This window comes from Mauremys reevesii, linkage group 3 (genome assembly GCF_016161935.1).
Source record: "Mauremys reevesii isolate NIE-2019 linkage group 3, ASM1616193v1, whole genome shotgun sequence".
Lineage (NCBI taxonomy): Eukaryota > Metazoa > Chordata > Testudines > Geoemydidae > Mauremys > Mauremys reevesii.
In genome coordinates this window covers 113,468,620-113,492,426 of record NC_052625.1, presented here as the reverse complement: position 1 = coordinate 113,492,426, position 23,807 = coordinate 113,468,620, and the positions used below count along the sequence as shown (strand labels likewise).

Below are 23,807 nucleotides of genomic sequence, written 5' to 3'. Positions count from 1 at the left end.
TTGCCTAGGCCAGACCATTGCATTTGAAAAGATGACTTGCCAGCAGCCTCAACCCAGCAGTGATCTAGAACCACCCCAAGGTAATAATGGTGTGGTGATAATAAAGTAAACATTTTGGCAGAACCTGAGGTTGTTGAAAGGCACCCAAGGTTTATTGATTCAAGATGAGGAATGTGTATGTGTGACTTTTTCCTTTAAAGATGGGAGAATTCATTTGTTGCTGGCAATATTACTCTCTGTTTCTGCTCAGTTAAATCCATGTGCAGCAGTGTGCTGCAGAAGTGCTTGGGGAGTCACTTTTCAGTGATTCAGTTTAAACAAAAAGAAAAGACACTCATTACCACATGCCTCTTGATCTTTGATATTCTAAGTTACTGAACATACTTAACGAGGAGGATATTTATTGTGTCTCTTCTAAACACCAAATAGTAGAGGTTTGGTCTTTCCTTACATAAAGTGTACAGTTTTATTGCCAAGGAACAGCTTTTGCTTGACTCTTGATCTTGAAATATTACAGTTTCCTAGGGAAATTCTTTTTATATGGATGACATAATTTCTCTTAATACTTTTTCATCTGAGAGTCCATTCTTTATGGTCCTTCACCCCCCAACCTCATCCATGCTATCTTGTGCTTATATTTAAAGTAGTCCTCAAAGTACTTTGAAAATATTTGGTTCAGTTAAGCACCCAAAAATTCAGATGGTTAGCAGAATGTGCATAAATTTCTCTGAACTGCAAATCTCAACCTTTTTTGTGTGAAATTTCTAATGCTCCCTGGCATCAGCCAGGTTGGGAACACTGCCAGAACTGTCTTTTACAGTATTTCCACTTCCAATCCCAGGTGAGGCAAAGAAGAGCAGAGATGAGGAGCCATTAAAGAAAACAAACAGCTATATAATTTAACTTTAACAAAACTTTTTCTGTCATATGAAAATCTGCAGTTTTGGTTGGAGATTTGTTTGAAGGTTTGTGTCAGTTCAGTAGTACTTCTTTTATTATTCAGTTTATCCATTCATATTATTATTATTTATGTGTCTACATAAATAATTTCAAGTGTCTAAATGATATAGGAGCTTAAATCCTGTTTTCAGAAGTGTCTTAGGCACATAGGAACCTAAGTCGCATGGAAAGTCAATGAGACACAGGCTCTTAAATGCCTAAATTACTGTTGAGAATGGGACACACACTCCTAAGTCACTTAGACCCCTTTGCAAATGTTATCCCTAAGTTAAAATGAGTCTTTTGGATTTGGTGTTAAGAGTCCCCCTCCCCTCCCAATCTATTTGAAAACAGTTGAATTTTCATTAGAATAGTCTAAGCACATGCTCACTAAGATTTCAGTAGAAACATATAAAGATTTTAAATGTCAATTATATTAAAGTTGCTTTCTGCTCAGTGGTACAGCAGTTTCACAGACATGTGTTATATCCTTCTTTCCAAAGTGGGTAACAGATGGGTGTCACCTCAGATTAAAAATAAGCATTTGTTTATATAATATTCATGTAATTTTTTTCCACTGAATAGAAAAGTACAGAAATCATAAAAATGAATAAAATCTTTAGACTTCACATTCATAAAACTGCTTAATGTTGTGTGAACTTGCTGTCACTTGTACATAAAGCAAATCCTAAACAATTTCAGTGAGAAAATTAGGCTTTCTTTGGGGAAGATAGCTTAGTGCATGTTGTACCTTTATCTGACCAAAATAGTTTTATTTGTTTCGATATTAATATTAAGGTTCCTGTGGTGGAAATAAAGCATATATTAAAATGGAGGATATTATTGATGGTGTTTTGAGTCATTATTGGAATCTAAATGATCTTTCATTGTTGTAGGGTTGGCTCTGTAATTAGTGCTGAGATTGAGAGTGACATTGTAAATAACTGGAACTCCTGATCAATGTATTCCAGAAGGTTTCAAATGGCACCTGTAGAATTGCTGCCATCACTACCAACAACTCAAGCATTCAGACAGCTCACTTTGGAATGAAGTAGGTGAGAGGAGCCCCAGTGGAATTTCCATTAAAGTACATGAAAACTCTCATTGTCTTTAAAGGGAGCTGGATTGGCCCCAAAATTAACATCCCTTATTCCCACTATACCCCACCATGAGTGCAGTTCTGGCTTGCAAAGAAAAAAAAAAGCATCCCAGCCTGTCTTTCTTGAAAGTAATAAGAATATAAGAACGGCTATACTGGGTCAGACCAAAGATCCATCTAGCCCAGTATCCTGTCTTCCGACAGTGACCAATGCCAGGGAATGAACAGAACAGGTTATCATCAAGTGATCCATCCCCCATCGCCCATTCCCAGCTTCCGACAAACAGAAGCTAGGGACACCATCCCTGCCCATCCTAGCTATTAGCCATTGATGGACCTATCCTTCATGAATTTATCTAGTTCTTTTTTGAACCCTGTTATAGTCTTGGCCTATTACACAACATCGTCTGGCAAGGAGTTCCATAGGTTGACTGCGTTGTGTGAAAAAAATAATTCCTTTTGTTTGTTCTCTCCATGGAAAGAAATGTAGAGCCATAGGAAATGAAGAATGTAAGTTGCTTTCTCCCACTGTCATACAGGGGAAGTGACTGGGAAAGACTAACTTTGATCCTAAACTCTGGTGTGATAAAGGCTAAAGACAAGAAGCAGCAAAAGTTGTCCAGAGACAGCAACTAATCCTTTATAGGCCTTGACAACTAAGCAGTAAGTTCAGAAAGTAGAGAGAATCACAAAGAACTGAGGCTGCTAGAAACTATGCTGGCACTTATGCTCCTCACTCAGCTGAATGTGTCTCTTAAGTATTCAGCAGCTGGGCAGATTGGGAGTCAGGTCCAGTTTTGCAGTGCTCTGGCTTTTCACAGAGTGCTTGTTTTTTGTTTTGTTTTGTTTTAGTAGACTTTCCCTTTAAATGTTACAGTAATGAGATGAATTCTATTGCTCTGCTGCTTAGAGCATTATCAAAATGTGAGAGCTGTTATGTTAGTAAAGTATCTAGTTTTCTTAAGAAGAACATGTTTTTTAGAGGCTCTGTGGTCAGTCTGATGGTTAAAAGTGGTGGTAGTGGAGAAAGCTGGAACCGGAAAAAAAGGCATTTTTATACTCTTATTTAGGGTACATTTCTCAAACGATACATTTGATTGTATTGATTAACAGAATTGAAATGTCCATATGAGTGAATATTATTGTTTCATGAGGAAGATAAATACAATTTCTAATTGGAAAATGGATAGATTTACAGATATTTAGATTTTTGGGGTTCACTATGTCAAAGCTTTTCCCACATTTGCCCCCAAAATCTGTTCACTGGCACCTTATATTCTGTGACACTCTGTCCTGTTAAAATATCATGAAGAAAGAGTCCCACCCTCATCAGTTGTAACTAGTGAAGTCTGTCACATTATGGAGAAACTACCTTGGAATCAAGCATATGCTGCTTTAAGCCCAAGCTCCCCATCTGGTTGGAGCATTTCAGCTGGCAGCAACTCAGATGAGCAGGAGAGAGATACTGTCATTAGAAGGCAAACTACAGCATGGTAGGGAGCTGTTCAGTTCTCTAAATTGATATTAGTTGACTCCTACTAAGCATCTTTTTTCCCCATGCTGGCATTTTCAATTATAGCTTCTCTGACTGTGAGAGCAGAATGTTCAAAAGTGATGTGGCTGTCTCTCTCATGACAAAGTGTTAGCAAGAAATTTACATGGCAGCTTGAGGAGTTTTGAGAGAAATGCTACTCTTAAATGAGTTTCTTTTCCACATCTGAATTGGGCTTTAGAGGTTTAAAAGTTGTTGACATGAAGAAAGCTGTTTTTTTAAAAATATCCACTACTTTAAAAATTCTGATGTGAAAGATTCCTATCTTCTGTCAGAAATGAAAGAGGCACATGATTTAAACTCTTGTAATGGTCTCTGACCACACGCCATAACCGACAAATGACTGCCTACATGGGGTATAGGGAACTGAGTGCATGATGGCTGTCTTCAAAAGCATGAGCTGCTACACCAAGTACTAATAAAAACCCAGCTTATTAGCTATCAATAGTAGTTGGACTTAGTATTTCTTTCAGATGTAAAAGCCATTAGAAAGCAAGACTATTACAAAATGACAAACACTGCAGGTCTAATATTTCATCCAATGGAGAGATGTGTTGTTCTGCATACAAAGAAACCAGTATACACTGTTAATGATGATTTTAAAATATGGATAGGAAACTGTGTAGTACAGGAATTGACATTTTATTAATTTCATTCGGATGGTGATTATATTTGGATTTTCTGATGCACGGGTGATGTTCGGCACACAAAATCTGACTATTAGAATACTATTATTAATCTGAGGACTCCTTACTCTCTCACCCCAGCTACATCCTTCTGCAGCTGGCTCTGAGATCCTCTCTTACGAATATATGCATTTCAATATTACTCATCACCAAAGTATCATCTGGGCTTGGACTAGTCCCTCCTTTTTAATCAGGGTGAGGTGTCTACTCTTCCCATGTCCTCAGAAGTAAAGGTCCTCTGCAAGGCATTCTGCAACAGTGGGAACAGGAAATGTTCTTGCTGCTACTATCAGCCCTGATTCACTGGCTCCAGGCTGAGTTGCTTCATGAGCTTATGTGTGTTGCTGCTAGCCCAGGGTGGGCAAACTTTTTGGCCTGAGGGCCACATTGGGGTTCTGAAACTCTATGGAGGGCCGAGTGGGGAAGGCTGTGCCTCCCCAAACAGCCTGGCCCCTGCCCTCTATCCGCTCCCTCCCACTTCCCGCCCCCTGACTGCCTCCCTCAGAACCCCCGACCCATCCAATACCCCCTGCTCCCTGTCCCCATAACCACCGCCTCCCGGGACCCCCCTCCCCTGCTCCCTGTCCCCTGACTACTCCAACCCCTATCCACACCCCCACTCCCTGACAGCCCCCCTGGGACTCCCACCCCCTATCCAACTGCCCTCTGCTCCTGGTCCCCTGACCACCTCCTCCCGGACCCCGCCCCTAACTGCCCCTGGGATCCCACGCCCTTATCCAACCCCCCCTTCTCCCTGTCTCCTGACTGCCCTCCTGACCCCATCCACATCCCTGCTCCCCGACAGGCCCCCTGGGATTCCCACTCCCAACCCTCCCTGTTCCCCATCCCCTGACTGCCCTCCCAGAACCTCCACCCCATCCAACCGCCCCTTCCTCCCTGACTGCCCCCCAGGAACCCCCACTCCCTTACCCAACCTCCCCTCTCCCCGCCCCCTTACCAGCAGCAGGAGCTTGCAGCTGCAACACCTGGCCAGAGCCAGCTGTGCTCCTCACGCTGCCCAGCAGGAACAGTGGAGCAGAGTGAGGTCAGTGCGGCAGCATGGCTGCGGTGGAGGGGGGACAGTGAGGGAGGGGCCGGGGCCAGGCAGGACAGTCCCGTGGGCCGTAGTTTGCCCATGTATGTGCTAGAGAAATCCCAAGTTTTCAGATATGGGCAACTTAAATTCTGAAACATCCCTTTGTCCTGGTTCATTATCCACCACTGCATCCAGCATTAGTATATGTTTCTTGTAAAATGATCAGCAGTAAAACAGTTAACAATGTTGACATCCCATTTATTATCATTGCATTCCAGAGTTAATGCATTATTGAGATGAATGGGTAGTTCATACCTATCAGAGTTGTTTTAGGTTGCCTGTTTGTAAATTCAGGAAGATGAACTGACTATAAACAATGCTAGTGTTAAGTTTAGGAGGATATTTTTGCAACCATAAGGATTAAAAATTAATTACGTATGGAAAAAAACCCTCTTAGATTTATCAACACAATTTGTGGAATGAGGTTAATTATGTTCATACATCTTATGCATCTAAATAAGAATATAAACCTTTGTCCAAATTCTGAATGCCACATGTATGTTACAGCTTACCTGATTGATGTATAGAAGAAAAATCAAAGAGAGAGCTATAACAAGAAAGAAACAAGTAAAGAAACATTTTGCCCCAGATTGTTGGTATAACTCTGAGACATTAGCCCTGTTTTTCGGAATTAGATTCTGAGATGTTGGGCAATATTCTATATAATTGGTCATTATAACTGGTATTTAATTTGTGATGCTATTCTGAATTACAAAAAAATGCTATTAGCTGATGGATTTATTTTTGAAATAGACGAGCTGGTGGGAGTAACACACAAGGAAATTCCTGCTTCATTGGCTAACCTTATGCAGATTAATGATTCACTTCAGCACAATCTGAATAATATTAGTGTAGTGAATTATCCTGGACAGTAGGACACACTTTCCTATATCTTCTGAGCCATTCTTGAGAAGACAGTGCTATAACATATGGAAGTGTATTTTTCAATGTGTGTTTTGAAGACTTTGCTGCTGAGATAATTAGCAATGAAAATGAGACCCAAGACTCATTTTGTATGTCATCATGAGGCCCATTCTGTCTATAATTTGGGAAAGACTCAGAGGGCTATTTAGAGTATTCCCCTACTAATTATATTATAGTCACATGACCGAAGTAACTGGAAACAGCTCCATCTGTACAGTGGCTGCTGTGCTAATTGGCTGCTATATGCCACTTGGCAGTTTGGTACTGCTCTGCTCTTTTTTCACATTCAGATTGGCAAACGTTGATTACCAGGTTGTATTCCATTGAACTTGTGTAAAAAGAGAGATGCTCTAAGACTGAACTATTGTGATATTATTTACACGTATCAGCCTACTGATCCAATCAATCAGAAAGATGTATTCCATGAAATACCCTATGGGAACAAGCTCAGAGTGAACATTTCGCTAAGAATTTTGACTCCAGCTAGCAGAACTGGTTCACTTTTTGTGTCATTGTGAAATAAACATGGTGACAATGTGACATAAGTGCAGTAAAGCTCAAAGATACTTTAGGTTTTATCTGTATTAGAGCACACAGTTGCTGAGTTCCAGTTGGTTGTATTGTGCTAACTGAAGCACCATTGACAAGTCTGTCCACACTAAGGTAAGGTTGCACCCACACCAGGAGTGCCTTACACTAATTCAGGTGGGAATTAGTTTGGCAAAGATGACAGCTACCTGAACTAGAAAACCTCCTTTATCCACTGGCTGAGAGTTCCTTCTCAGCTACCCATCTTGCCACGCCCCACCAGTGCCCCACAGTACCCCCCTCAAAATCTTCCCCAGTCCTGGTCTCTTGCCATGCCCCCCCCCCACATTATCCACTGAAAATTCCCTGGCTGTGTGTTTATGGGTACTGTTCAATCATGGTGTGTGTGTGTGTGTGTGTGTATATATTTTCAGATGGTGTTAATCAATGGAGTTTATTGACTTACACTAACTGAGGGATCTGACACTGAACATTTACATTTTAATGGTGCGTATTGTAGCATTACCAGCCCGCCCAAAAGAAACTGTTTCTCCCTGAGCTCCTACTGGCGTTCACTTCCACAACTCTCCCAATGCATATCTATGTCTAAATAGGACCATTTAGTCCACACTCTTTTGTGGGGTTAAAGAAAAGCAGGAATAAATTCATTTAATTCCCAAGTTAGGCTTTCCTATTCTATTGCATGGCCCAGCCTGAAGGAATAATCTTGTTTTATTACAAAGACACCCTCTTTCAGGTCAGCTGATGAATGGAGACATGAACTAGAAAAATGGAATGTATTTCATAACTCTATGGAATGTAAATAATTTGGCATCATTTCAAAAACTACTTTTGGAATTCTCAAATCAAAGGCAAGACAGAGACAATGCTCTGGGTCAGCTGAAAACTCTAACTAATGTGTGTTTAAAAATGAATCTTTATGTACTACACTAAAGTGTTTTCTTAAGTTAAGAAAAAAATTCCATGAGCTGCAGCATGTCAACTGTTTATTTTCTTTCCCTTTATATTTTCTTTCAAACTTTATTGTATTTTTAACACAAACAAAACCAAAAGATATGTAATCAACTGATAACTCATCCATAATGTGCAATATGGAATACAAGAGAAAGGAATTAGGATAAGTCTTCTGCAGTATACACAGGACACTTATTAAAGAATGATTCCAATCTGAAGAATGATTATAAAAATGGCACCTTCATACTCAACAAGTTTGCTTACTTTAGTTGTAAAAGCAGCCTTTTACTTCCCTTTATTCCTGTTAGTCCTGCAGAGCCCAACACAACTGAGAGTGTTAAGTGAACACTGGCAGCAGTTTTTGCAGCAATGAGAACATCTATTTGAGCAATGATGATTTTGGAGAGTGAGGGTATTCAGCACTAGAAAATACTCCTAGTCCATCTCTGTTTTTCAGTGAATACTGTAGGGTTGTCAAACCAAACAATACACGTCTCATTTGCTATCATGTATTTCAGTGAGATTGCACAGATTTCAGCAGTTCTGCTGTTGTCCTAATATCTGATATTCGAGTATAAACTCAAATACTAAAGCATTTGTTAGGAATACTTCACATTGAGATCTCTGGACTGGATGTTTTGAGCCAAAAAAGTTTACATGGCTGGACTAGATAAGACCTATTAGTGTAATATAAAATTATTTAGTTCAATGGAGCCATTACCATGCAAAAAAAAGTCCAAAATAACTTTCTGAACAAATATATCAGAAATGGTCTCCTAGACAATGCAGTTTTTTCTTAACAATCACAATACGATGTTTGAAAAAAAATTATTGAGCACTCCAATTAGATTGTTTCTTTCCCAACAACATAATTTTGTGAGGGGAGAAAATAAAGTTTAGCTATTTTTAAACCATCTTACACCATTTACAGGAAATGACATATGTTAGTGTGATCTGGTGTGGCTGTAATTTATGGCTGCAATCCAATCTGTCAGTAAGTGGGAACAATGAAGAGAGTAAAGGGCATGTATGAAATAGGAGAAGAGTGATTGAACGAGAGCAATGAATAGTGCGGTTAGTCTTTCCTAGCTCAGGGGTTTGTTGGTTTATATGCTGATATACGTCCACCAAGAATAGTGTTCATAACCAAGTTCTAATGCCATGAGTGGACACAGTAATACTCACCATCTAAGGCAACCCTCAACAAATCCACTCCCATACACATGTTTTTCAAGTTGAAAAACAGATGGCAAGTGCTGTGACAGTATGGTGCTTGAAATTACTGCAGGAGTTTCTTCTTAAGAGGGCAGAGAACAGGGAGCTATTCTTGCCTGCCCCTAATCCCATCCCAAAGCTCTGCAAGCATTGTTAATACTTGGGCTTCACAAAGGGCAGAATTCACCTCTTGAAACTGCACTGTGGAACTTAACTATTTTGTTCTTGGTATGTGCCTGGAGAGCAGAATGATGGAGTTGAGGTGTAGATCTGATAATTTTTTGTCATATATGTTCTTCAGAGGTACTCTCCTAAATCCAACATTGAAGCCATTAAGCCAGAAATTAGCACAATATTCTCCCTCCGGCCTCCTTCTGTATGTGCTCACGGCACTACCTCATAGAAAGGTGACTCTAACTATTAATTCACTGTACATTCATCCCTTCTAACAGGGACCTATGCTGTCACTCCTCTGCTTCATTGTTAGCACTCTGGTATCTGTATGTTATTTGGGGGAAAGATGCTGCATCATTAGCAAATGTCGTTCTGGAGCTATAAATGTAACTATTGTTTGTGGCTCAAATCCCAGCAACCAGGATAGCAGAAAAAAACCTTGAGAAATCAACTGGAAAGACAGATGAAGCAGACAATAATAAGTGTTGATTACATGCTATTATTCTGTTTATAGTGACATTTCATAAGAACATAAGAATGGCCGTACTGGGTCAGACCAAAGGTACATCCAGCCCAGTATCCTGTCTACTGACAGTGGCCAATGCCAGGTGCCCCAGAGGGAGTGAACCTAATCAAGTGATCTCTCTCCTGCCGTCCATCACCACCCTCTGACAAACAGAGGCTAGGGACACCATTCCTTACCCATCCTGGCTAATAGCCATTAATGGACTTAACCTCCATGAATTTATCCAGTTCTCTTTTAAACCCTGTTATAGTCCTAGCCTTCACAACCTCCTCAGGCAAGGAGTTCTGCAAGTGTATCATGTATCTCTATCCTATTAGGCTTATTTATGGCATCTGTACGGAAGCCATGTGATGTGGCCAAGAATGTTTTATGGAGAGATTTCATATGACATGATTACCCACTAGTGTCTTAACCACACAGTTTCACATAAAAGAGAGAATCATAATCAAGTTTGGGAAATGGGTAACTGTTACAAAAGGGGTGTGTGTGTATGTATGCACAAATGCATTCGTATATGCACATATTGATATATAGTAAATTGTACAAATGTAAATACCATATGCAAAGATAAAATTTTGAATATTTCAAATGAAACTGAAGGAGAAGTTTGGCAATTCTCTAGTGAGTTAGATTGACTCTGGAGGGTTATTTTTTATCACACTTCAAAAAGTCTGGGCTGTCACAGTGGAACTTTCTTTCTTGCAGAAATTTTACTGGAGAAGGGATATTTTCACGGTCAAAGAGTTTCACTGCAAGGTGTTGCCTCCTTTCATTTTCAGGGAAAAATTCTCAAATGAGAATTGACTATATTTAGCTTTTTTACTTTGGCAGAAAACGAATATATAAATACACATTTACGTATATTTTTAATTGGTTCTCCAGGTATTCCAGATTGCATATGTTATTGTGAAAGCAGCTAATGCCCCTCGACCTGGGAACTGGATTTTGGAGCGTTCACTGGATGGTGTTAACTATCAGCCATGGCAGTATTATGCTGTAACAGACACAGAATGCCTGACACGTTACAACATTCATCCCCGCAGAGGGCCTCCATCCTATGCAAAAGATGATGAAGTTATATGCACTTCATTTTACTCCAAGATCCAGCCACTGGAGAATGGAGAGGTAAGATGGGAAATATACTGCAGCAAACATGCCAACCGAAATATTCTTTTGCTTAATTGATAAGTATATGCCTTGTGCAGACAATGTTTTTGTATGGGCTTTATATGTGAAGGATGGGGCTCTGTTCCTTATATATGCATCAAGAGAGGTTGCCATATACCCCATTAAACAGGGGGAAATGCACACTAATAAACACATGCAGTGTGAGGGAACTGTGTGGACCTTAATCTCTAGTACTTGCAGGCAACTCCTTTGTAGTTAGATAGGCAGCAATTCCAATAAGAAGGAAAGAAAGACTGGGTGAAACTCCCACTGACCTCAGGGAGGGTTATGATTTCACCTGCTGCATTTAAATGTACCTCTTACAACTGTAAGCAGCTTTCCCCTTCCCTTTTCTTATTAAAGTGGCAAGAAATGAATATTTTTCACAGAATAAATTTTCATATTTATTAAACTTACTCACATCCTGATAATTCATAAAAATAAAATGACAGTTGAATATGGAATAGATTTTAGGCAACACATTTTGGTGTACATTAGTCACAAAGTGGGATATTTTTCTATTACTGTATTGACTCTGATTGCTGAGTAATTCCTAACTATCATGCAAAATCTCACTCTTTTTTTTTTTAAACCAAAACTGCTTTTGAGTTTGTGGAGCTTCTGAACTTTCAGCTTTTCTTCTTTCATACTCCATGCCTATTTCACTTCAACTATGCAACTCACTACATATCCCAGCTAGATTTTTTTTAATGAATGGAATGGCATAGCTCCTAGTTATGGGTGACTTTATTGCATTTTTTTTCAGTAGTTTATATTTCAAGGCCCATGGATGCCTGACATGCTGCAGTCAGGAATGCTGTCTACAAACTTTTCACAATTCTGGACAATACTCAGAACATGCACGTTTCTGAGCTCTCAAAATGCTATCTGTCTAGAGACACAGTGGATTGAACTCGGAAGCTGGAGGTCTGCATTGAAGAATTTGTGTATTTGCAAGCTTATGTTTGTGTGTGTAATTACCATGATTATCTGTGCAAATTGGGTGCTGAGGCATGGAAAAGGCCATTTCCTAATGCGGTTGCAGAAATAATACATATAAATGTAAGCATGGAAATGTACACAATTTGTTGCAAAGAAATTTTCAAAGGGATCTAAATCTGCCCTTCTAGCATGTGCAATCAGATGTGTAATCAGTTGCACACAAGATACAACTCAAGACAGATACCATTTGTGTTCACTTTTCATGTGAAGTAGAGTTTACCATGTGTGCACAGATGTCATATTTCTAAAATATTTATGAGTAAATCCAGGGAGTGAATAGGGGATCTGAAGCATCAATTTTACTAATATAGACATTTCAGACAGTTTAGTTTGATGAGAACATTTGTATAGTTAAACCCGATGCCACCAGAACCCTTTCAGCTTCTCAGCTGATTTAAATTCATTCTCTTTCTTTAAGGGCATAATTCTCTTCTGAGACTTGCAGGCAAATCTTAACTCCAATCTTCTGCTGTCCCATGAATGAAACTGTTCAATCAGATCCATGCCTCCTTATGTTCTTAACGTAGATTAAATTGGTTTCAGTGAGCTATGGGCTCCCAAGTAACAAAGGGCCCCACTTCAGTAAAGCACTTAAGTATGTACTTAACTGTGAGCACATGCTTAAGTCTTATTGACTTCAATAGAATTTAGCCCATGCTTAAAGTTAATCACTTGCTTTAGTTCTTTGATGAACTGGGTTCCATGTGTTGTTAGATTGGGATGTTGCATCAAAGCTCATAAAGAACACATACCAGTGATTATGGTGCTTAAACAGGGCTCTGATTTTAAGAAAAGGAGACTTGGTTTGAACAAGGGATGTATTCAGCATAATGTCCAGCTAAAGCAAATTCTTATCCAAAAACTCTAGACCACTGGAGGCATAATAATAAAAACATCCCTCTGGAAGCTTCTCTCACACTTTTTAAGTATCCTTCCATGATGCATATCTATATGGAAAGTCAACTATCTCCAGTGGAGAACATCCAGTGGAGTTTGCACAATCATTGGAAGAGTTTGATTCCATGCAAATTAATAAACATAACCTATAGCCTACACAAACCTTTTACCATATGTGTAATGTCAATCTTATCTGTTTTATTATTACAGACAGCACTATGAAATAAATGACAGCCACAGTCAGTTTTTTAATGTTCAGTCAAAATGCGCATGAGGTGGGAGAAACAATAAAATAGAAATCCATACAGACTTCATAGTTAACCATATCTTACATTGCGGAAGAGTTGATTGGATCCTGGTCTTTCAGCAGAGCTAAATACGTGCATTACTTATTTCACTTTCCAGTATAGAACTGTGATCTATATACTAGTTACTGAAACCAAGATTTGCATGCATGACTAGTGATTGTGGGTATCTTCATATCTTGGTGTCCTGCTTGGGATACCTTGAAGGAGCCTGATTTTCAAATAGTGTGTACTCATCATCAAGCCTGACCATGTGCAGAATGTGTATGGATCTACAAGACACTGCCAAAATCAGATATATGCTCTGGTATTACACATTTGTTCATAGCAACATTTGAAATTAAAACCGGGCAAATTAGAGGGGGGAAACTCCTATGTTGGAGCCCTTTTAATGCACATTATCTACATATATTTTAGTCAATGAGTTTATTGATGATAATATTAATGGAAATGGCAATTTGAAGTAAATATTAGATATATTAATCAAAATGCAGATTTGGAATTCATTAACATGGTATTTGCTCCAGAAACAAGTTTCTAAGATATATTCTCAGCCAGTCAGGGAATAGAAACAGTACCACATGACTTGTCTCCAAGCCAGCCTAGCCAACACAGCTGAATTTCATATATCAGCTTCTTTACAATCAGGTGCTTGTAAACAATCTACAGGGCAAGAATTATTTACAGAGATGATTCAGTGACTAATTTTTTTAACAAATAAATTTGAGAAAATCAAAACCTGCTCAAGAAAATTTGCTGGATTACTTGATCAGCTCTATTTGAATAGCACCCTGAAAAGTGTTGACTTAATTAAATGCATCGATACCACTGAAACATTCAAACCCACCACACATTCTGAAGTCATTGGGACTTATGGCTTAGAGGAAAGGTAATATGTTAGTCACACTCCACTGCAAAGACTGTGACATTTTGTTTTTGGTTATTGCATGTTTCTCAAAGGACATCAATACATGAAAGGACCTGCAGTATGGTGAAAGCTTATTTTCAGTATGAAAACATATCTTCCAATATCTCAAATATATTCAGATAAGGGTTTCTTTCACATATATATTAGTGGATGACATGTTCTTTATTGTTTTTAGAAAGCAGGTTCCTTGATTTAATGTTATTTTGTTTGACATCAGTCGGGGGGCATATAAGGAGGCTGTGACTGCCATGTTTTGGTGTGGGGAGAGGACCATAAGAATTGGACCATGTTTCTTTTGGTTTCATGACATTTCCATCTTTCCTTGCTGGGATTACTACTTTTGATTTCCTCAGATCATCATTAGTCTGAGAACTAAAAATTAATAGTTACTATAGTGATTTTTTGCTTCATTTCCTTGGCACAGAAGTCTATTATTTACATCTAATTTGTTCCTTTTTTACTGCAATGACTTTCTTGTTTTTCTGGACTGTAACCAGTGCCTGGACTTCTGTTTGATGCTATTAGGTAGATATTGGTCTCTGGAACATTATCTTAGTACCACTTATTTTTCTGAGGACTGTATAGAGTTTTCATCTATTTTGATGTTTTAAACAGCATGTATAATGTCACATACTGTAAGTTTTATACTTAGACACATGGCGTTCCCCCATTGTATCCTGTCAGTCTTTGCTAGATGCTCCTAAGTGCATCTGAAGAAGAATGGGAACTGAGGTGCTTCTGCCTCTCACTGTAACTCATTAAATGTTTTAGACATTTTCATCAAAAATGACCTTTTCTGCTGTGCTGCAGCTTGATTTGGGGTGGGGGTGAAATGGGGAAGTCATCTCTTTTCACCTCCACCTACAGAAACATTCCCTCAGGCACAGTCAGATGTTTCAAGCCTATTATAGGGAACAGGTAGAAAATTAGGGGAAAATAAATTGTTTTGCCATTTTCTACATAACCAATTGTCCCTGCAAGCAGAGCTTGCAACTCTAATCTAGTGAAAAAGGGCAGAGAGAGCTCTACTCGGGGTCTGTGCCAAAAGCATTCAGGGTCACTGGTGAAGCAATAAGAGGGATAACTCATCATCCAGGAGGCTGCATGCTTCTTGTTTGGGCTTTCAGCCTTTGGCAACTCTATAAAAGATAGGATTTGAATTTAGATTCCTCCTTTGGCAGTGATGAAGGAATCTAAATCCAAATAGCCATTTGACTACCTGGTTCACTTTACTGTGATCCCATACAAGAGATCTGAAAAACTGCTTTTCAGAAGATATGATTAATATTGATGCACAGCAATTATGTAAACTTGCAAGGAGGAGAAATATTTCTCCCTGTGCGGGTACAGTCTGTCTTCCTGAGCTATTGCTTCAAAGTATCAGTCTGCAGTAAGTTTAATAAAAATGTGAATAGCTGAGAGTACATATAAATTGCAAAAGTTAGTTCAGTTTCCAGATTTAAAAGGCACACAGATTTGTATATGAGGAAGACAGGTTCAGGGAATCAGAGCTGGGAATGATTCTGTTGTGAATGGAGAGTGGGTATGCCTTGGATTGGTGACATGGTCACTTAACATGAATGGTGGGCCAAGCCACTGGGGGAAAGAAGATAGTTTGGATCCAGAGACCCTGCACGAGGAATAATTATTGTTCAGTCTCTTTTTAAAGTCCCACCCCCGCCCCACCTAGGGGGCATGAATTTTCAGATGTAGTGGTCCCTGCTGAGGGGAAATCGGATTAATTCCGGAGAGCCACACAGCTGGCTCTTCCTTGTACACGTTGCACTTACCACATCTCCTCTTCATTAGACCCAGCAGCAGAAAGGCAACAATGTTTAGGCCCCTGCCTATTATCCTGGACCGGCCATTTTTACACCTGATCTGTTTGACATATGACCTTGACAGGTCAGCACTAAGCATGGAATGCAGAGGAGTTGGTTTTCAAGCAGAGCCTAACTATGTGGTGCATAGTGGAAAAGAAGTGTGCATAAGGCAGATAAACTGACTCTATCCCAATATGGAAAGAAGTTGCTAGAATGGAATCATCATGTTATACTGCAGCTCTCTGAGAGTCAGAGGAGAGCACAGCCAGGCATAAGTCACAATCACTTTACTTTTGCCTTTAAGGCTCATATGCAGGGGGCTTATTTAGTTCCCTCTCACTGGTTCCCTCCCTTCTTTGTGAGCACGTTCAATTTACTAATACTGGTCAGTCTTCTATATATTGGAAAGAATTACTTCTTCCTAGACTGTAGTCAGGGGGAGGTTGTTGTAACTCCGGCTCTGTTCTGTGACAGCAGAGCTGAGACTTCCAGTTTGTTTTATAATCCTAAAATCTCATGCTTCAAGCTTCAGCCAGTCCTCTGCAGAGGTCAGAAATGGATCACCTCTGCCCCTCTCTCTCCCCCTGCCCAATTCCCCATGTATTCTGGCTAATTTTTTGTCTCTTTCCTCTAAAGTATCAGAGATGCCTACAGCTGGAGATGAGACACTGGACAGAGTGGGCCAGTGGTCTGAGGTGGTACTGAGCATTCTCTTTCAGGTGCTTGGCTGGCTGGTTCTTGCTCACATGCTCAGGGTCTAAGCATATGTAGGATGGGTAAGGAATTTTCCCCCAGGTCAGATTGTCAGTGGTTTTGGGTGGGTTTCACCTTTGTCTGCAGTGTGGGGTGCGGGTCACTCTCTGGGATCATCTCAGTTAATCATTTCCCTGCCATTGTGGGGACCTCAGCTATCAGTGCCCCTTGGTCCCTCCTATTCTCTGCTAATGGTACGTACTAGCCTAGTCTCTTTTGCATTGTAATACTTTAGTGTAATGTTGGGTGTTGGATTTAGTGTGTGGGTGCTGGGTGGTGATGGTGGCCTGTGATATACAGGAGGTCACACTAGATGATCTGGTGGTCCCTTCCGGCCTTAAACTCTATGACTTCACATGGACATCATTGCTCTGGAAAAGCAATCTGAGACGTAACAATTTAGCTAAGCACTGATGCATGCTTTTTAATTAAACCTTTCACAGTAATAATAAAAATATATATATTCTTTTTTCTGTCACACTCCTTTTCCCCCTCCCCCATCACCTAGAGAGTAATCAAATTAACTAGGATAATTGCGAGCTTTTCTGCTTTCCATCACATTGTAATTTTACTATGTTCTATTTCATTTTTCATGACAGTATAAGCTTCAGTGTTCAGATTAGTTATGTCAGGATTGTTAAACATCAGTCACTGGTAACCTAATACAAAGCCAATATGGTATCACAGCACAGAAAACACATGTGTGCACACACTCATCTCACCCCCGCCCCCGCTCCTCCCTGACACACACACATTTAGCACACAACATGCCACTAATGGGGAAAAAAAGCATTCCGAAAGCCACACGCTCCTGAATCTGGAGTTGGTATGGGAGAACTCAGAGTTTCAGGCACTAGCAAGTATATTTTGGTAGAGATGGGGAAATTATTACTGTTGATAAATACCTAACCCCCTTGTGGGAGATGCTTTTCATTAAAAAAATTAAGTCAGGAAGGTTTAATTTTGGGATGTCTTCCATTGTCTGTGGTCTTAACCCTTCCCTCATTTATATTTCTCGCTGGGGGTAGTACTAGTCTTTGCTGATTCCCGGGATCTGTAAAGTTATGAAACTTTTTAGCTGTATTTTTGCAAGGAATACCTGCCTGGGAATAGGAATCTGGCATAGATGGATTTTGGCCATATTTGCTATTTCCTAACATGTAGGCCAGGAATTTTGGTTCAAACCTAACATCTCTTCTCTGATCTTTCTGAGCCAGTGGCAGTAGATCAGTAGCATGCTGGAAGCAAAATATGTAGATAAAGTTAAGCATACAGTGGACTTCCTAGGATCTGTAAGCAGATACTGTATTTTCTAACCCATGAAAGTTACTTACATGATTCTGAGCCATTTCAGCCCAAATGTACCTTTAGTGGGTCATAAGTACTTAAGCAGTGGGTTATTTATTTTAACAGTGTCAACCTACTCTCACTGTCTCATTTAATTTGATAAGTCTGCAGCATAATGGATAAAAGCATGCTACCCATGGCCAGATGTACAGTGTTAATGTAATATTGATTCTTCATAAATAGAACAGGGAAATAAGAGGGATTTAGAACGGAGCTATTAGATGTCAGAGACAGCAAGGCAGACAAACAGGAGAAGAATACTGGAGACAAATAAAAAGACATGTATTGATCATGCATTCTCACACAGTCACTGTGTTCTGCTGATTTGGTACTTGGAGAACTACAGTTATTAATTGTGGGAACCACATATATTCACTGGCTTATATTTTATACAATCTTATGTATAAATAATGCTTCAGCTCCATATCTGCTCCATAAGCAAATATGAAATTGCAGAACTACTAAGTGTGGTATGTAACCTATTGTTTAAATGAGCCGCTATATCAGATGACTGGAGGATAGCTAATGTAATACCAATTTGTAAAAAGGGTTCCAGAAGTGAACCTGCCAATTACAGGCTGGTAAATCTAACTTCAGTACGAGCCAAATTGGTTGAAACTATAGTAAAGAACATAATTATCAGACACATACAGGAACATAGTATGTTGGGGAAGAGTCAACATGGTTTTGTAAAGGGAAATCATGCCTCACCAATCTTAGAATTCTTTGAGGGTGTCAACAAGCATGTGGACAAGGGTGGTTCAGTGGACATAATGTTCTTGGACTTTCAGAAAGCCTTTGACAAGGTCCTTCACTGAAGGCTCTTAAGTAAAGTAGGCAATAATGGGATAAGAGGGAAGGTCCTCTCATGCATCAGTTACTGGTTAAAAAAAGAGGAAACAAGGATTCCCCCAAGGATTTGTACTGGGACCAGGACCAGTGCTGTTCAACATATTCATAAATGATCTGGAAAAAAATCATTCCACAGATACAGGGGCCACTTTAATAGTATTGTGCCCCTAAATTTTGTCCTACTTGGACTTCATTTTTTCACTTTCTGTCTTTGGCTCTTGCTGTTAAGATTCTTCCTCCTCCACGTTGTTGCCTTCTCTCTCTAATTTCTTCATCCTTATTTGCTTTCTACCTCCTCTTCCCTTCAGACTTCTTGTTCTTGCTCCCTGATTTTTTGGCTGCTTTTTGGCCTGATTCTTCATCTCACAGAAACATTTGGTAATTACACTTCTCTTCTTTTTCCTTATAGTTGTTCTTGAAGCACTTGAGATGCCATGGTAATAAGTGTAGTACAAATACCTAGATACGTAGATCGATAAAAATGTAGTGTGCCAGTGTCTCATAGATAACTGTAACAAGGACTATAAAAATGTCGCTGATAAGTTGAGCCAATGTGTGACATTAGCCAAAAGGAAAGACCAAAAAGAGTAAAGGGAAGAATCTCAGAGGAAATGAGGAATTTGCTAGAGAAGCAGAGGAATATGAAGCAAAATGATGGTGACAAACTTGAGTACTCTCTCCTCTGCAAGCTGCTAAGAAGAAGACTAAGGAGAACTTTGAGAATCACCGAAATGAAAGGGTCTTAAAGACATCTGAAGATCGCAGAAGCCTCAAAAAATGCAAAGGTGAATTAATGCTATACAGGTTGACAATAAAGGTGCTGAAGAACGAGGCTAGAAAAGCAGTAATTGACAGAACAGGGATGGAAGTGGTCTGAAAAGATTTCTACACTGAACTCTTTGTGTCTCATATTAATGGTCCCACTATCAACACTTCAACAGACCAACGAGTGCGTACTTCCAGTCCTTGTCCGCAAAGTTCAACATGCAATTTACCAAATGAAGGATGGAAAAGCTCCAGGAAAAGATGTATTGACAACTGAAATTATAAGAACTGGAGGTCATGACCTCTGGAAAACCCTTGTTCAGAGGTTTAGCCATTACTTGGAAATGCAAATTTACCATCCGACTGGAAGGAGTCCAACACCAGTTTGCTGTGCAAGAAAGGCAAACATGAAGATCTAAAGAACTATCATCCAATATGCCTGCTCTCACATCTACAAGCTATTTACCAAAATAATAACAAATGAACTCTCACAGAGTCTGGATGAGCAGCAGCTAAGAGAGTAGGCATGTTTTCAAATGAAATTCAGTACATTGGACCTTTTCTTTACTATAAACCAGCTATTAGAGCACTCAGGGGAATACAAATTCAATTTATGCATTGCCTTCATTGACTATGAAAAAGCATTCGACAGCATAGAGATCAGTGCAATGCTGCAAACTCTTGCAGAGCAGGGCACTGATACAAACTACATCAAACTACTAAAGGAAGCAAACTCTGACTGTACTATGGACAGGGGAGGCTCCAGGCCTCAGCACGCCAAGCGCATGCTTGGAGCGGCATGCTGCAGGGGGCGCTCTGCCGGTCGCCGGGAGGGCGGCAGACGGCGGCTGGTCCCACGGCTCCGGTGGACCTCCCGCAGGCGTGCCTGCGGCGGGTCCGCTGGTCCCACAGCTCCGGTGGACCTCCTGCAGGCGTGCCTGTGGAGGGTCTGCTGGTCCTGTGGCTCTGGTGGACCTTCCGCAGGCAGGCTGTGAGACACAGTTTCACTGAAAATCTTCACAGCCTGCCTTGAAATGGTAATGAGGTGGATGAACTGGAAGGGTGGAATCAGCATGAATGGAGAGCAGTTAAGCCACCTCAGATTTGTGACTGATATTGTGTTGATTGCTGAAAACACTATCAAACTACAGAAAATGCTGCGAGAATTCAACACAAAAAGCAGCTAAGTTGGACTGAAAATGAACCTCTCTAAAACAAAATGTATGTGATTTGATGCCTTGCCAAAAGCCCAAATATTAGTCAAAGGAGAACAAATAGAAGAAGTTGAACAATACGTCTATATAGGCCAAGAAATTAACATGCGCCACGACCAGGAAGGGGAACTCTCGCAAAGGAAGAAAGCCGGTTGACGTGCATTCAGTTCTATCAAGGATGTCTTCCAAGGAAAAATCAACAAGGCAACGCACATCAACCTCTTAGACTCAACAGTACCGCCAGCAATGTTGTACTCCAGTGAAACATGGGTGCCGACGAAGATAGAGAGGACGATGGAAAGAAGAATTCTGGGGATTTAAATCTGTGACTGTGAGTCCCCAATCAAGTAATCAGATAGCAGAGTGGAATGCAGAACATCATTGTTCAAAGCAGGTACAGTAAAATGTGATGGGCCAGGCATATAGCTAGGCTCACTGACAATCGATGGACTGCAGCTGTCACTGAGTGGTACCCACAGGAACTGAAACGACCACTCAGCCGAACTCCAAAGAGATGAGAAGATTTTATTGTGAAAAGGCATGACTGCACATGGAGAAGGTAGGCCAGGATAAGAGAAGAGTAGAAAACCTGTTGTGATCGGTGCAGTCTATCTGAGGGCTGAAGGACTGATTGATCAAGGAGCCAATGTAACAATTTTGGTGGATTGTGTGGGTATTTCTCATCTCCCCACAACCATCATTGACATGATTTTACTGTTAAAACAAATGTCAGATATTGGAATGAAATATCTGTCTCTTCTACACTTCTTGTAGCTACTGTTTCCGATAGTGCTAACATTATATTTAATAAGCCCCTAAGAGCCTCTGTGTGGAAAGTCAAGATTTGGGAAGAGAGGCAATCCACAAGAGGATCTTTCTCTCAAAATGTGGGAGAACCATTGCTCTGAACTGCCCATATCCTCAAAGCCTTCAGAAAAGGATTTCAATTATAGATTCCTAGGAGGCACAAGCTGTTCTACAAATTACTGAACACTTAGCAGATGCAGCTTCTTCAGCTGTTTTTTAAAGCATTGTTTGTGTTAGGTGGGGGAACAGTGTTTTGAGGATATTTTCACAAAGAAGTTAATACCTCAGTCTTTCATTTTCTCTGACAGTGGCACACAGCAGTGTAGTCTCCTGAGGACTAAAATAATTTAATTTAACTGAAGCATTTGGTCTCAACATAGGGGTACTTGGGTGAAATATAATGGCATGTGATATGTAGGAGGTCAAACTAGATCATCCAAGGGTCCCTTCTGGCATTAAACTCTATGAAACTATGAAATCAATATTTCAATTTTCCAGAGCCCCTTCCAGATGAAGATTCACTGAGGTGGGAAAATGAGAGGCCAAATGACTTTCCCTGTGACTGACGTAGGGTGATCCAGGAATAGAAACCAGGTTTTTTGGGTCCCAATCCGAGGCTTTAATAACAAGACTTCCCTTCCTCCCTAAGATCAGTTGCCGAAGCCAAATGATAAACTGAGGATGTAGAGGAGGTGATGTAACCTTCTATTGTCTTTTTCCTTTTCCTTCCCTTTCCTCACATGAGCTTTCCTGTCACCATTTTTGCTATGGTGAGAATGTTGATATAGCGATGTTGACAATGCTGTGTTGCTACCTCAAACTCTTTACTCCATGGTCTTCCTGAGATGGTAATAACATAAGTGCAAGGTCAAGAGGTAATTTCCTGTTTCTGTGCTTTAAAAAAAAGTCTGATCTGACAGAACAGATGCATCAGTCTTTGTTTATTTCCTCCATACAAGTGGAAGCCTGCAGTACACATTAAGAGACTGAAGGATTATGAGAATCCTTAAATACACAGAAGAAAAATATTCTTTCATTAGAACAAATTTAGACACAATTTAAAATTACACTAATGGCTGCAGCTGAGAGAGAAGTGATTTGATTTAAAAATGTTGCCATTCCATTAACTTGCCATGTGCTCAACTTCTATCTCATTGCTCCTTCTTCCAGTCCTCTTTGTGTTGCAGGTATTGATTCTCTTGACTCCCTCAGATATTTTTTTGGGGGGTAAGCGGAAATTCCTCTCCCTCTGCAGGGACTTTGTTCCAGTCCGTGGTCACTTCCCCTCCCACATAGAGATGATGGGTTTTGCTTTGATGGGGAGCCTCCCCTCTCTCTTACTCACTCAAGGCATGAGCTGGTGTCTCTAGGAGTTGAGTTCTTGGTGGGCTCCCCTGCAATCTGCTTTACAGGTATAGACTCCCCATGCATCAGGTCACAACACTATTTATTTGGCCCAGTTACTTCTCCATCTGGACAGAGAGGTGGCCAGTCAAATTTCAGTGGTGTCACAATGCCACACATTGAAATTTGGTCCACCCACCCCTCTGTCTATAGGGAGGGGTGGCTGGGTCCAATTTCAGTGGCATTGCAATTCTCGGACAGTCGCCATACTGATTTAATACAGGTCTGCTTAAAACTGGCTGGGCCATGGCGCCTCCCCCGCCACCCCTGATCCCCCCGGCTCTGCAGCCTATGGAACTTTGAGGAAGTGCAAAAATTTGGGAGGCATTCACCCCATCAGGCCCCTCTCATAAGCACCACTGCTTCCAAGACCCCACTTACTTGGGAATTTACAGCTCCTCTGTGCTAGTATCAGACCAATGATGTCAAGAGTGTTGAACTCTGCCACTGCTCAATGCTTGCCTGTTAGTGTTTTCTTCTTTATGTCCTAATGCTTGGCCTGTTCACTAGAATATAACTGGCTGATAGGGAGCGGCAAAGAAAGGAAAGGGGAAAGGAATTTACAAATGAACTGTAAAGTTAATTCTCCCCACAGCCAGATTTAATCCTTGTACACTAGGAGTTGGGGATTGCCAACACTAACAGGACAAAGGGTCAGCATTTCCAACAGTACTCAAAACTAAAAGGTATTCAGTCCAGTGCCAGTGAGATTGAAAATTTGCGATGACATCTTTCTACCTAATAAAAGATAACTTGGTTCACATAGTGATTCCAGCATACATAAAAAGGGGTTTTGCATTGGAATTTATGGATAAACTCAATCATACCT

General features: G+C 40.4%; 1 protein-coding gene across 12 annotated transcripts in view; it reads left to right on the top strand.

The window, feature by feature from the left end:
* LAMA2 (laminin subunit alpha 2) overlaps window positions 1-23,807 on the top strand; it is a 477,311-nt gene that overhangs the window by 172,568 nt on the left and 280,936 nt on the right. For all 12 annotated transcript variants that reach the window (XM_039528773.1, XM_039528772.1, XM_039528762.1 and 9 more), the window contains exon 4: window positions 10,597-10,839. In XM_039528773.1, coding sequence (XP_039384707.1) covers window positions 10,597-10,839 — 243 coding nt within the window. The remainder of the gene's footprint in view (window positions 1-10,596; window positions 10,840-23,807) is intronic.